Here is a 13,144-nt window from a genome sequence, read left to right on the forward strand (position 1 = left end):
AGGGGCTACCTGTGGGGAGATCTGCCTCTGAAAGCTCCCAAGAAGGCACATTTCAAGGGCTACTACCCTCATCCAGACTCCCCATTAGTCCACAGGGCTCTTTACGGCACCCCATGCAGAGCTAAGCCTCGCGAGGAATTAACCCCAGGGTAGCTGAAAAAATTAAATTTCAGCAACTAAGTTCTACTCGTAAGTTGAACCTAGCCTTCTAAAGGTCAATGGACCAGTCCTTTCACTTCTTTTGGGTCTCAGAGTCTAGCACAGGCTAAACACATAAAAGGCATCCAGCAAATATTTAATGAATGAACCATGTTTCAAAGGGTTTGCTGCTACACATACTCCCTGTGAATGCAGTGAGTGTTTCATGGTACCTGAAGTTAGATATTAACAAGTTATAAAGTGTTCTGAACTCTTACTGTATACTAGGAAACTTTTTCAGCCTTATTTTGTAATCCCATATAGGTTACAGGGTCACCTGATAAAATACAGGACTCCCAGTTACATTTGAATCTCAGATAAATACAGATAAGTTTTCAGTATAAGTATGTCCAAAATATTGCATGGGACATACTTAACACTTTAAAAAAAAAAAATCATGGCTTCTCTGAATTTCAAATTTAACTGGGCATCGTGTATTTTTATTTACGATATCTGGCAACTCTAATTCAGCCTTTGGGCCTTGAACCTGATTGAATTTGTTTCTCTTCTCTGATAACTGGACTCTAAAATGCAGATATTTTAATACTTTTTTATTATTCCCTATTAAAATAAAGAACAAATGAAGCATGATTGTCTTTACCTTATTGGCAGAGATATACAGGAAGATACTCCAGACCTTATGCAATTCAGAATTAATGCACAGAATGGCGTTATCCATAGTGCCTAGTGTAGCTCATTATGTTGAATTTTGCTAAAAGAAGAAAAAAAAAAAGAATAGGGTTTCAGCCGTTTTCTAATGACATGGCCAGATGATGCCACAAAATCTTGGCATTACTGATAAGTACACACTGTACTGGAAAATCAACAGTTTCTGAAGGGGATCCTGAAGGGAACTTTCCATTATGGAGGTTCGAAATAACTTAACCCCACACTCATAAATTCCTGCAGGGGGGGGGGGTGCTCCGTGTCCCTCGGCAGAAAGCACAGGCCTTGTCCTAACTTCATAAACAGCAAAGCTGGCATGACTGCTTTTAAAAATTACTAAGGGCATCTATTTTTGAAAACAGCATTTTTCAACGATTTTTAATGCCAGTGATTGAGGTGAGAAAGTAAACATAAGAACAGCTGTCCCTTCACTTTAAGAAAACCTGATATGCTGAAAGAGCTTAGGTAAGCAGGTAAATTGTGAAAGTGGTTATTTATATTAAATAATAATTCATTTCAACACTCCATGAACTATTAGCCTCCCCTGGCATTTAGAAAAAAATCATATCATTTACTCCCTCGCAAAGAGTTCCTCAACAACTCCCCAGGGTTTTCTGTATATTAGGGCGATGAAATTTTAGTCCCTTGCTCATTTTAAAACTCCACATTTATAAATATCTACACAATGGTTTGTAGTTACATTTAGTATTCCCTTTCCTTAAAACTCTAAGGTAATATGAACTCCTCCTGCTATTCTACGGAAAAACACTTGCCTATAATCAGCTCTCTTCAACCCTTTTCCTTTTCTCCAAAACTTGTAGATAAAGCTTCTCTAAAACTTTGGAGTAAAACACATCATTCTATTTTTACTGGTTCATACGCTCTCCTAACACTTTAAGTATGGTAGACATTAAAAAAATAAAACTCACTATTCATTATTCATTTTACAAATGGAGTCACTTCCCTAGAAATAGCAAAGAATCACTCAGTCTTCATTTTTTAATAAATGTTTTATTTGAGAATAGTTTTAGATTTACAGAAAAATTGTGACGAGAGTACAGAGAGTTTGCATATACCCTACACCCACTTTCCCCACTGTTAATGTCCTACATTAGCATGGTACATTTGTCATAACTAATAAACAGATATAAAAATGTCATTATTTCAGGAATACAGTACTTTATTCAGATTCCCTTAGATTTTATCTAATGTCCTTTTCTGCTCCAGATCCCATCCAAGATACCACATGACATTTAGTTGTCATGTCTCCTTATGGCTCCTCTTGGCTGTAGCAGTTTTCAGATTTTCCTTGTTTTGGTGATTTAAGGAATACTAGTCTGATATTTTACAGAATGCCCCTCAATTTAAATTTGTCTGATGCTCTTCTCATAATTAGACATTATGGGTTTGGGGAGGAAGATTGCAGAGGTAAACTGCCATTTTCACCACGCCATAACTATCTGTTATCTTCATTGATTTATCACTGGTGACGGGGACCATGATCACCTGTCACCTGGCTTAGACGGTCTGTCAGGTCTCTACACTGGTACAGTTACTCTTTTCTCACCCTTTTCCATGCCCAGCCCATGCTTAAGAGGTAAGGAGTTAAACTCCACCTCCTGGAGTGAGCAGTATGTACACAGATTATTTGGAATTCTGCACAGGAAATTTATCTTTTTGCCTCCATTTATTTATTTATTTATTTATGCAATCATCTATTTCTGTGTGGATGCATGGATATTTTACACTTTGCATTATAATCCAATACTACTTATTTTTTGCTCAAATTGCTCTAGCTTGGCCATTGGAGTTCTTTCAGGTGGCCCCTGTGTCCTTTTGACATGCCCCTCACCCTGCATCATTGTGGGGTTTTTTTTTTTGGCACACCCTTTCTTTCTGGAACTGTAAGATGCTCCAGGTTCCTCTGGTATATTCCTTGCCCCAGCCCTTGATCCAGCCATTTGTCAAAGGTGGCCTAGAGCACAGCATTAGAAACCAAGACCTGGGCCTTGCTGGGTGAAAGCCACTGTCATTTTAAAATCATTTCTCCTCCCCGCCTCCTGCTTGACTGTATCTGCTATTAGACTGCAGGACATTCACATTATTTCAAACTTGGTTCTAAGAAGGAAATTACAGTTTAATTTCTTAGGTATCTGATGATTTTAAGTTCTTATTCTACTTTATATTTTAAAACTATGATTTTAATTTCCTTGTTTTTGCTTTCTGGGTATTAATTTTTTGTGTTTTGTTTTTCTTCTTAAAGCCACTGAATGTTAAGGTAGTAAGATTCCTAAGGAAAAGAAGGGTGTGTTACTTCTCTCTAGGCTTAGCTAGGTGCAGTCTGGTAATTCAACTAGAAATAGCAGGGTACACCTAAGTCCAGGAGGAGCTTAATATATACTGTCCTTATTCAACCCTGGCTGGAAAAGGACTCTGTGATGACCACAGACATGCAAGGGATGGTTGTAAAAAAATGAAGAGGTTGCAACAAAGAAGAGAATGACACACAAATAACACTACCAAACCAAATAACCACCTTGTATTTTATGATGTATATGTGACAGAAAACTGGCTTTGAATACCACGAATGGCTCTTTCATAGCCGCAGCATCAAGCATGTATTCTGTCCAACGTCAGGACTTTCAACGGTTTTAAAAAGCCACAAGGATGTCCTATAATAGCTGAGGCTTACCAAATTCTCATGCTACTAGTACTGAGAAAATCTCCAAAATGACACAAAGAAAAAATATTAATAAATAAATAAATGGATGCTCCCTGGCAATCTGAACAGGTGAGATTACCTATTTGAAATGCTCATCAAAAGGGCAACATCTTTGCACCCAGCATATGCATACAAACAAAGCACAACATATTAGATCCTGTGATTGCTCTTCCTTCCGTTTTCCCTTTCAATTAGTGCCTGCCAAAACTTACTCCCTCCCTCCCGAGGCAAACACTCTGAATAACACTACAGAGCCTCAAATGGATGATATATATAAAACCAGGGATGACTCAATCACAACGCTTACACTACTCCTAAAAACCAAGGCCCCCTCAGGGCTAGAGCAAACCTACAGTCCAGTGCCAGGAGATCCTGGAAAACAGCTCTGACTGGGTCACTTAACACAGCTAAGCTCACAACCAGATTCAAAATGTTGGCATCCATTATCTAGATTCTAATGGAGCTTATTGAGCCAGTCATAGATGGGCTGGCTGCAAGCTGGGCATTTTAATGACTGGCACTCCAATCAGAAGTTGATAAAGGTGGGTCGCCTCCAAACACTGCTTCATCTTTTCTCATGGATACAGGTTGGATTCAGAGGATATGGTCTTTAGCCAGCACAGAGATGGAAAACAACGCACAAATCAATAGAAAAAAATAACTTCTTTTTATTTACAAAAAAAAAAATCCAAATATTGGATGCTGTAAACAAAATTCACAATCTGTTCCCTCTAGCGCTGATTCAAATGAGTCAGTTTTTAAGAGTCCATTCTCCAGCAACTCCTTTTCTGCCTGTGACACAGACTAAAGTGAAAGTATTCCAAAAGAGTGACCCCAGGTGCGGCGTGCTGCAATCAGGGCCTCTTGGAGCAGGCGATGGTTGTAGAGAGGTCGGAGAGAGAGACAGCCAGCGGGCAGAGCATCCTCCATTCTGCAAGGATTTGCAGCCAGTCTCGCCAAGTTACTTGACATCTTCCAACTTTGTACTTTGACCATGTACTTTGTTAGCAAGCCATTATTACGACAACGTATTACACAGAGATTCTTTCTTAGCGCTGAAAAGGCTATACTATAAGAGATCATAAAGAAATACTATATTCCAACAGGTGGTATATATGAAATTACTTTTTTTTTTTGGCTTTTTGGTTTCATCTAACACACGTTGTCTTCAAACAACAAAAAAGCCTATTTTCGAACTGCTGACAGCTTTTAACATAATACATTTCATTTACAAAATAGTTCACAATATTTATTTGACAAGCATTGCATTGAAAACAACTTTACGCACAATAAGGCAACCTACGATCAGCAAACAGAAAGGGGTGGCAAAAAAACGGTATGTTCACTTTTCTTGGCGTTTCCTCCTTGGCTTGGCTTACAGACATTCTTCCATCCTTGCAATTTTGGAGCCACGTTAAAACAATCCACCCATTACGAAAGTGAGCAAACACTTGATCCCGTTTCTGGAAGGGAAAAGTCCATCTTGATGTAGGACGTCTTGAGGCAACGAGATTTTACTGCAAAGTCAACTTGTTAAAAGGGCACTGTCACAGGTGAAGTGTTCCCTGACATGCCAGGCTGAACAGGTGAGAAGAGACTCCAGAAGATAAAAAACTTCTTCCTGCTTTAAAGTAACAGCACACGCGACCAGATAAACACAAAGGTAAGCAAATCACAGGCACTAATCAGGAATTGAGAGCTGTCCTTTTCTCTGACCTATGACACACGGCTCTCTCTCACCAGACATTCAAATGTTTAGGCCACACATCCACAAAGAGAGACATATATTCCACTGTTTGTTCAACTACATATGCACAAGACTATAGTACATACAAAAGGGAAATAAATTATATAAATCTTAACGTAAATGCTGAAGGTTGTCTTGAGTACAGCCTGTTCTATCTGAATGCCAGGTGCTGGCATTTCCAACTATGCTACCAGCCCCAGAGTAAGCAAGAAGAGAACATAAATATCTGAGAAAACAAATGAAAAGCGTATTTTCCAAGAAGGCCCCTCCAAACAAAAATCTGTGTCATAAAATAACAGCAGGTTATAGCAATGGCATAGCAATGGCAGAGCCAGAGACCTCCAGATTCTTTCTGAAATAGCGGACGACTCATCGGTCAAGAGTTAGGATGAGAAGGAAGAAGGCAGATCACCAGCTACTCCTCCTCTGTTCCCGAAGCGTTCCCTTAGTTTTCTTTTAGGAAACTTCCAAACAGGTAAGGAGGCGGAGCTCTGGTTGCTGACAGTTAAGTATCAGGCTTAACCAGCAAATGGAATATTTCCTGGGAATTTACAATGAATTTTTCAAACCCAGGGCTGGAGTAAGGGAGTCTGAGCCAACGTGGGAGAAGAAAGAGTTCCCTACGTAACAGTGAGTGGCAGTGCAGTAGCTGTTACAGCTCGGACAGAATTCACAGGGACGCTGCTACAGCAAACCCATCAAGTTCCGGTTAAGGCTTCAAAGAAAGATGCACAAGAAAGGTAGTGCAGATGGATTAAACCAGCACTGAGCATCTGAGGGATGCCCAGATAACAAATAAATTACACTGCCAATAGGATGATGCTAGTTTCTTCCCCAATCCCTCTTTAACTGATGACAAAAATCTGGTTGACTCTTCACAGCAACAATCAGAGTACGCAGTCATCCACTAGACTTGGTAGGGATTGTGCAGCTGTTTCACGATACAAAGGGAAGGTTTTCGGGTGTTAGATTTGTTTTTAACAAATACATTTTCAAAGACCAGTGTCCAAAGGAATTAAGGGCTGAGAGAAGGGCTGGGTTTAGGATTAGCTGTCACTGAACTGAAACAGTAATGCCAGTTCATTTCACAAAGGTGTAACTGGTCTCTTGGGAAACAGAAAATAAAGTTGGATCTGAATGAATGCAAAGTGAGTGAACTTAAAGTACAGTACTAAATACTTAAATGCAGTGTGACAAACAGGTCAAAGATGTTTCATATTGGCATGAATTTATAAAATTTTATATATAATATATATTTCATATATAAATTTTAAGTAATCGTGCAAATACTCTTTAAAAAGGGTCATTTCACATTTACTAAATTCTAGTGGTCCTGGAATGCACAATGCATTCATTTAAAAATTCATTTAAATATTAATAAGTAGTGTTCAGATCACCAGAAATTCTTTTTTAGCAGTCAGGGATTTAAACAGACTATCACTGATCCATGATCCACTGGATTATACACCATGGAGGTATGCAAGTATTACAAAAAGTAAAAGGGTTCAAACTGTCAAAATGGCAGTTTAGTATAAAAAAAAGAGTGCTCTGCCAAACAAATATTCTCCCATTTGTGGAATTCTATGACTCACAAAAAAAAAAAAAAAAAAAAAGGAAAAAAAAACTCACTAAAAATGTATAATCTCTGCTCTTCCTATCAAATATATTAATTGTTTTCCTCCTTCATTCGCTTTAATTTTTTTAGATGTGGGTTTTAATTCATCACTGCAATATGCCCACGTCTCATGTCATCCTGTTGAAAACATAAAAGCACACAGTATTTAAACATTTCCTATATGCTACATTTTTCTAGACCATAATCAATGTATTGTGTGTATATACACATATCACAAATATGTATATATATACACATAATATACACACACATACACATGTACCTAGGATAATATCACACCAACAAGGTTAATTTTATACAAGTATTTGTCAAGAAAAAATAGGGCATCTCCTCCACCATTCACAAGCTTATGTGTTGTTTTATTTTCTTCTTGAGTCCCTGATAAAATAGTCATTAAACCATAAAATTTTTCCACTTCAAATTTTCAGAAGGCAACAGGCACTTTGATGTATATTGGTGTGTAACAAATATAGTAAACTCTTTATATATTCTACTATTTCTTTTCTACTTGGGTATTTTTATCTGTTAAATCTTTGGTCCTTGAGCATACTTTCTTTGCTACAGCTGTTTTTGCTTGTATTTTCACATTTAAAAAATGCGAGCTATGCACGCAGCTGGAAATAATGGATTGTGTCATCCTAAGTTCTGCTGTTTGTTATGAGAACTGCACCAACCTACTACGGCTCATTCGAAGCAAGCCGTTTCTATCAGCGCAATGGGAGAGTTCCACAGAAAGCACTTGCTACGAGCCTCAGATAGTAATCCCAGTGTTGGAGTCCCCCTTCCTCCTGTACAGTTGTTACTATCTGAACTCCTGAATTGATAATTTCGTTGGAGTGACACCCTTTTTTCCTCTGTATTTTCCCTTTTGTGAATTCCGCCTTATAAGAAACTCTCCACTTGTCTTTTTTTCCTATGGCAAAGCTATGGGAGCAGGTACTGCAAACCCATATTGTCATCAAGCTTTTTTTCCCTTGTTATTTTAGGAGAACCTGGTTGCTTTTAAATGACAGGTCTCTTTTGTTTCAGGACAGAATCCAGCTGGGTAGGAGAATGAGGTGGGAGGGTTGGCGGTGGTGGTGGGGTGGGTTATTTTGAGATCATGCTCCCATACCTATGAAAAGATCCACAAGCTTTGCCAAGTTTAAAACCAGGAGCAGATCATCATTGCACAAAACGTATCCCTAATCATGGCTGGGTCACTCAGCCTTTTTTTTCTTTTTTTTTTTTTTTCCCTATCTTGTCTGAAATGGCTTCCCCACAGGACACTTTTAAATGATTCCTAATTGCAAGGTAGCCAAGTGGAATACGTCTGTTGCTGGCATGTGAACACTGGCTGGACCTGTGCAATGTAGTAATTGCTAAAGTTGGCATCTGCTACGTACGGGGCTGGCTGGTAATAGCAAGTGACATTAGCCACGTTAGGGATGACATTTTGGTCAGCTAGCACCCGGATAGCCAGCATTGTGATCAGGTTTAAAGTCTGTCTTCTTTCATGTCCCATCAGGCACACGGTACTCTCATTCACCACTCCATGAAGGGTCATGAGATAGTCATACTTGCGGTCTTCCAAGCCCACGAAGTGGTTCTGCAAATAGGACTCCAGTTTTCTCTGCTGTTCTCCAATGTCTGAGAAATCGATGAAAAACCTAGAACACATATACCTCTGAAGGGTCTTGATCTCATCAGAGGCGGGCCTAAAGCCCCTCACTAAGAGGTTGCAGTACTTAAGCAGGCCTCCCCCTCTGATTTCCTCCGGGTTCCGGGTGGCAATGATCTTGTTACAAAGGTGATCAAAGGCTTCGTGGAAATCGCCATAGACGCTCTCCCCGATTATTGTGGGGTGAAACGTTTCAGTCATTGGGTTCTCTGAACATTCGTAAAAAAGGAGAAGAGAGTCTAATTTGATTTGAAAAGAATCTACACTAAATTCAAACTGCCTCCGGAGGGAATCCACAAATTTCAGTTCCACATTTTTGCCACTGTTGTTGGACAGGGATATAAGACTCCATCGGTCAGAGTCATTGCACACTTTAACCATTTTCTGCACATAAGCTTCCTACGATTTAAAAGACAAAACAAGAACATGAGCAAACCTAGAAAAAAAAATCAATAAATAAGTACATCCTCGTCCCAGCTGAGAATTATTTTGCTCCTTCCCTTCTGTTTTGTCAAGTTTCAGCAAAACACTACCTGCAGGCTTAAACATTAAACAGTCTTCTCAAAACAACAACAACAAAAAGAAATACATTTAACGAGTGGTTTTGCCGTCTGGAAAAGAGACTAGAAATATTGGTGTGAGGCTTCTCGCAGACGTAGCACAGTACTAAGAGATTCTGTTGTCATGCCTGACTTTTGAAATGTTATTTTTTGAGAATGATCTTATAGGTACTATATTCACACAATATCACCACAATATCCAAAAGAGAGAAGGGCCTACAGGGAAAAGTTGGTCTGCCTCTCACCCTGGTCCCTAGTCACCTCGTTCCCCTCCTGCTGAGGGAACCGACAGGATCTGTATCTTGTCGGTCCCCCCGGGCTTCTGCAGCTAAAATCAAATATGAACGAAATTAAGACATTCTGGGAGGCTGGTTCCTCGGATAATTTTAACTAATTGTATAAAACGAGCTTTGGACCAAAGTGGGGAGGAGGGGACCCATTATATCCTGAACACATGAACCAACCTGGAGAAGCACCTATATATGCTTAACACACGGCGTCACGTGAAGGCAGCTAGGAAATCTAGTCACATTTCCCAATACAATAATAAGCCCATTGACTAGCCTCTGCTGCAGGCTGCTCTCTTCCCAGAGACTAAATCATCAAATGACTCAAAAAAAATTTAAAAAAATGAAAGATTCACATCATTTCACTCTTCCACTTATCAGAATCTCCTCGGGACACGACTCAATCAAGGAAAGCCAAGAGTTAAAAAATGAGAAGGAAGAGAAGGCAGGTCAGAGGAGGAAGCAGGAGACTTGGAAGCTGAAGCAGCTGAAACACTCAACACAGTGCACGCACCTTGGTTTACTCAGGAAAAAACTCAAAAGCAAAATCAGCCAGGGCGCCCACCTGGGTCCGGGCCGCAGACGTGCGCCCCTCTGCCCGCCGCGCCGCCCCCCGCGCCCGGCCCGCCGCCGCCGCCCCCGGCCCCTCTCGGGGGGCTTTACCTTGAGCGTGAGTGGTGTGATCTTCTCTTTGTTCACCCCTTCGGGTAAGAAGTCCAACAGGCAGTCCAGCACGACGTCCTTCACAGTCTGAAACTCCTCTTCCCCGCGCAGGTCGGCGCAGAAGATGAGGTCCAGATCCTTGTAGCCCAGGCCGCTGTCCTGGTGCAGGACGTGGCTGGCGGCCGAGCCGTTGAGGCGCACGTCGCGGACGCCGATGCGCTTCTCGGCCAGGCGCCGCCGCACCACCTTCACGATCAGGCTGGGCTGCAGCTCGAGCGTGGGGAAGTTGCCGCGCCCGTGGATCGGGATGGTCTCGCTCAGGATGCCGTCCAGCCGCTGCACTTGCTCCCAGTTCAGCACGTTGCAGTGCGCCGTGGGGCTTTCGCAATAGTCCAAGCAGTGCCCGCCGAAGCCGCCGCCGCCGCCGCCGCCGAAGTCGCCGCCGCTAAAGTCGCCGGCCAGGGGGATGTAAGGGCCGCCGGCCAGCTCGTCCTCGGCCATGGCAAAGTACCCTTCGCCTTCCGCCATGAAGTGCCCGCCGAACGCCACTGGGCCCTGGTCGGTCCTAAAAGAGAACAGGGGGAAGGAGCGCGCTGAGACGCGCGGCGGACAGGCGGACAGGGGCCCGAGGAGGAAGGAGCGCGCCCCCTCCCCGCTTCGCCCCCCGCCTCGGGGGCTCCCCGGAGACTCTCCCTCCCCAGGCCCCCGCGGTCTCCGGCCCGCGCGCGCCGCGCCCCGCAGAGCAGCCCCGCACCAAAAGTATCTCTGATGCATCTGGAAAGCGCAAGCGGGAGTCCCGTCTGTGTCACCTGGAGGCGGCCGCCCCTTCTAGGAGCGCGGCGAGCGAAGAACTGCGAGGCAGCAACACTTCAGGAGCCGCGAGTGCGCTCCCGGCAGCGGCGAGTGACTTAGTCCTTCCCAGACCCCCGCCGCCCGCGCCGGCCACTCCCGCCCCTCACCCCGCCCGCGCCGCCTCAGCCGCGGTGGTCCCGGAGGTGGCGGCTCCTGCTGCCGCCGCCGCCGCCGCCGCCGCACACGCTCCCGTCTCTGGAGCTTTAGCAGTTGTGCGGGGGAAATGTCCTCACTACTTTTTTTATACCGGGGCCTCTCGGCGCTTCCGGGGCCCGGCGCCGCACGCTCGCCACACCCTCCTCATCTGCATAGGGCACCGCCCCCAGCCGCCCCGCGGCCGGAGCCTTGCGGAGCCTAGCGCTGCGGCGGCGGGCGCGGTCCCCAGAGGGGGAAGCCGGCGGCGGTTCCCGTGTGCACTGATGTGCACAGACATATCTTTGATGTATGGACCCCCCCCTACCCCGCCCCTCTTCCCCCCCCCCCAACGACGAAACACTTACGATGCCTCAAGTGTTCTAAATGGCCCTCACAACTGGTTCCCGGCTAAAGACGCGCAACTGCAGCAACTTCCAACATAAAATTCTCGCCGTTTATGGCGCGTCATTGCAGCTTAATGACGGGGCTCCAGAGGTTCTTTCGACCCCCCCCCCTTTTTTTAACTGTGTGGTGTAGGGCTAGGCCGTTTACTCCATTAATAAACCGGGCCTCGGCGTGAACTAAAGCGTCCACTTCCCCGTGCCAATCAGGCGCCGCGCGCAAGGGGCAGGGCAAGCTCCCCGGGTTTCGATTCTCGAAATCTCGGGCGGCGCGGGGAACTCCGGGCGAGCCCACTGAGCGCGGGAGGCGGGGCCGAGCGTGAGTCCGTCTCCCGCGCACGGGCGGTTCGGGGCGGCTCGGGGCGGCTCGGGGCGGCTCGGGACGGCCGGGGCGCGGCGCGCGTCCCCGACCGGACGCCCCGGCGCGTTGGGCGGCCCGGCGGGCGCGCGGCCGGTGGCCGAGAGCGAGGCGGGACCGGAGCGCAGCGCGGGGAACGCGCGGCCGCCGAGTCGCGCAAAGCTGGACGTTCGGCGGCGCGCTCTTTCGCCGGCAAGTGAGGAGGCGAAGCGTGTTCGTCGTCGGGCGCTAAGGTTTGCCTTTTTCAAGGGAATGCGAATGTCAGTGTGACACGAGCTAGTTTTCCACGACCCGCGATAGTACGAGTTCAAAGGACACAAGCGTTCCTCCCCCAGCCCCTCAACTTCAGTCGCCTCGGCGGCGCGAAAGCAGTGTAGCATTATGTCCGCGCGCACTCGCGCTCGCACCCACGTCTTTGCCAGAAAGCGCGCCCTTTCTTCGGGCCGTCCATTCCAGCCGCTAGCTGCCTCTTTCCAAACGGACAGTAACTTTCCTTCGTTTAGAGGCTGGAGGGGGGTTGGAGGGGGGTGTTGCGGGGGGAGAGAGGGACGCGCCTGGGAAGCTGAATCCTCCCGCCCGTGGCCCCGCGCGACCCCAGCCGCCCGGCCTGTGAGGGAGAACGGCCCGCCCCCTCCAAACTGGGGGAGCCCCGGCCTCGTCACCGAAGCTGCGCGCCAGGCGCGCCGGGGAGGGGGCCGGTCACCCGCGGAGCGTCCAGCTGCGTGGCAACGCCGCCCCCTGCCGGTGCCCTGCGGAGCTGCGTTCCCAAAGCGGAGGAACCGGCTGGACCTCAGACGGAGGCCCTGATGCCTCCGCGCCGGCCTCGCACGGGGGTGGTCGGGGAAGGGACCCTAGGACGACCCACCACACAATTCTCACAGGCCCGTCGCTTCCCCAGAAGCACATTCATGGGTCCAGCCACCCATGCATAAATGCATCCATTCTGCCCCGGCGTTCAGAAGAAGTACGTATAGGTAACGTGGCTTGACCACCTGTTATGTGCCAGGCACCAAGCTGAGTGCTGAGGGTTTCAGAAGTACTGCGTTTCAAGCAGTCTAGTGGGCAGGACAGGCAAGTAGAGAATTACGGTTCAGCTGTACATGTGTTATGGGAGAGGAACGATGGGACACAGAACAGCAGTGGGCTCCCTAGGATCAGGGGAACTGGGGGAGAAGACCGGAGGAGAGATGTCCTTTGGATCGGGTCATGAAAAGTGGATTTTTCTTGGTCGTTGAGGAAGAAGGAGAAAAGCACCGTCA

The 13,144-nt window shown here is 46.0% G+C and overlaps 1 protein-coding gene and 1 long non-coding RNA gene across 5 annotated transcripts in view; one reads left to right on the forward strand and one right to left on the reverse strand.

Moving 5' to 3' along the window:
- Nucleotides 1-6,639: 6,639 nt before the first annotated feature.
- Nucleotides 6,640-11,201, reverse strand: TENT5A (terminal nucleotidyltransferase 5A). 4 transcript variants are annotated; one of them, XM_061207336.1, is made up of 3 exons: nt 11,099-11,201; nt 10,140-10,704; nt 6,640-9,028 (listed from the first exon to the last, which is right to left on the reverse strand). In XM_061207336.1, exons 2-3 carry the CDS (start codon nt 10,665-10,667, stop codon nt 8,252-8,254), a joined length of 1,305 nt encoding a protein of 434 aa, XP_061063319.1. In that variant the 5' UTR covers nt 10,668-10,704; nt 11,099-11,201; the 3' UTR covers nt 6,640-8,251. The 4 variants fall into 4 exon arrangements, with proteins under 4 accessions (XP_061063319.1, XP_061063320.1, XP_061063318.1 ...); XM_061207337.1 differs by lacking the exon at nt 11,099-11,201 and adding an exon at nt 10,949-11,081 and having other exon boundaries at nt 10,140-10,687; XM_061207335.1 differs by lacking the exon at nt 11,099-11,201 and adding an exon at nt 10,949-11,081.
- An 879-nt stretch (nt 11,202-12,080) lies between these two features.
- LOC133102667 (uncharacterized) overlaps nt 12,081-13,144 on the forward strand; it is a 110,674-nt gene continuing 109,610 nt past the window's right edge. Inside the window, exon 1 of the long non-coding RNA XR_009703033.1 lies at nt 12,081-12,118. This is a non-coding gene — a long non-coding RNA (uncharacterized LOC133102667). The remainder of the gene's footprint in view (nt 12,119-13,144) is intronic.

The sequence above is a fragment of the Eubalaena glacialis genome, chromosome 12, assembly GCF_028564815.1.
Source record: "Eubalaena glacialis isolate mEubGla1 chromosome 12, mEubGla1.1.hap2.+ XY, whole genome shotgun sequence".
Taxonomy (NCBI): domain Eukaryota; kingdom Metazoa; phylum Chordata; class Mammalia; order Artiodactyla; family Balaenidae; genus Eubalaena; species Eubalaena glacialis.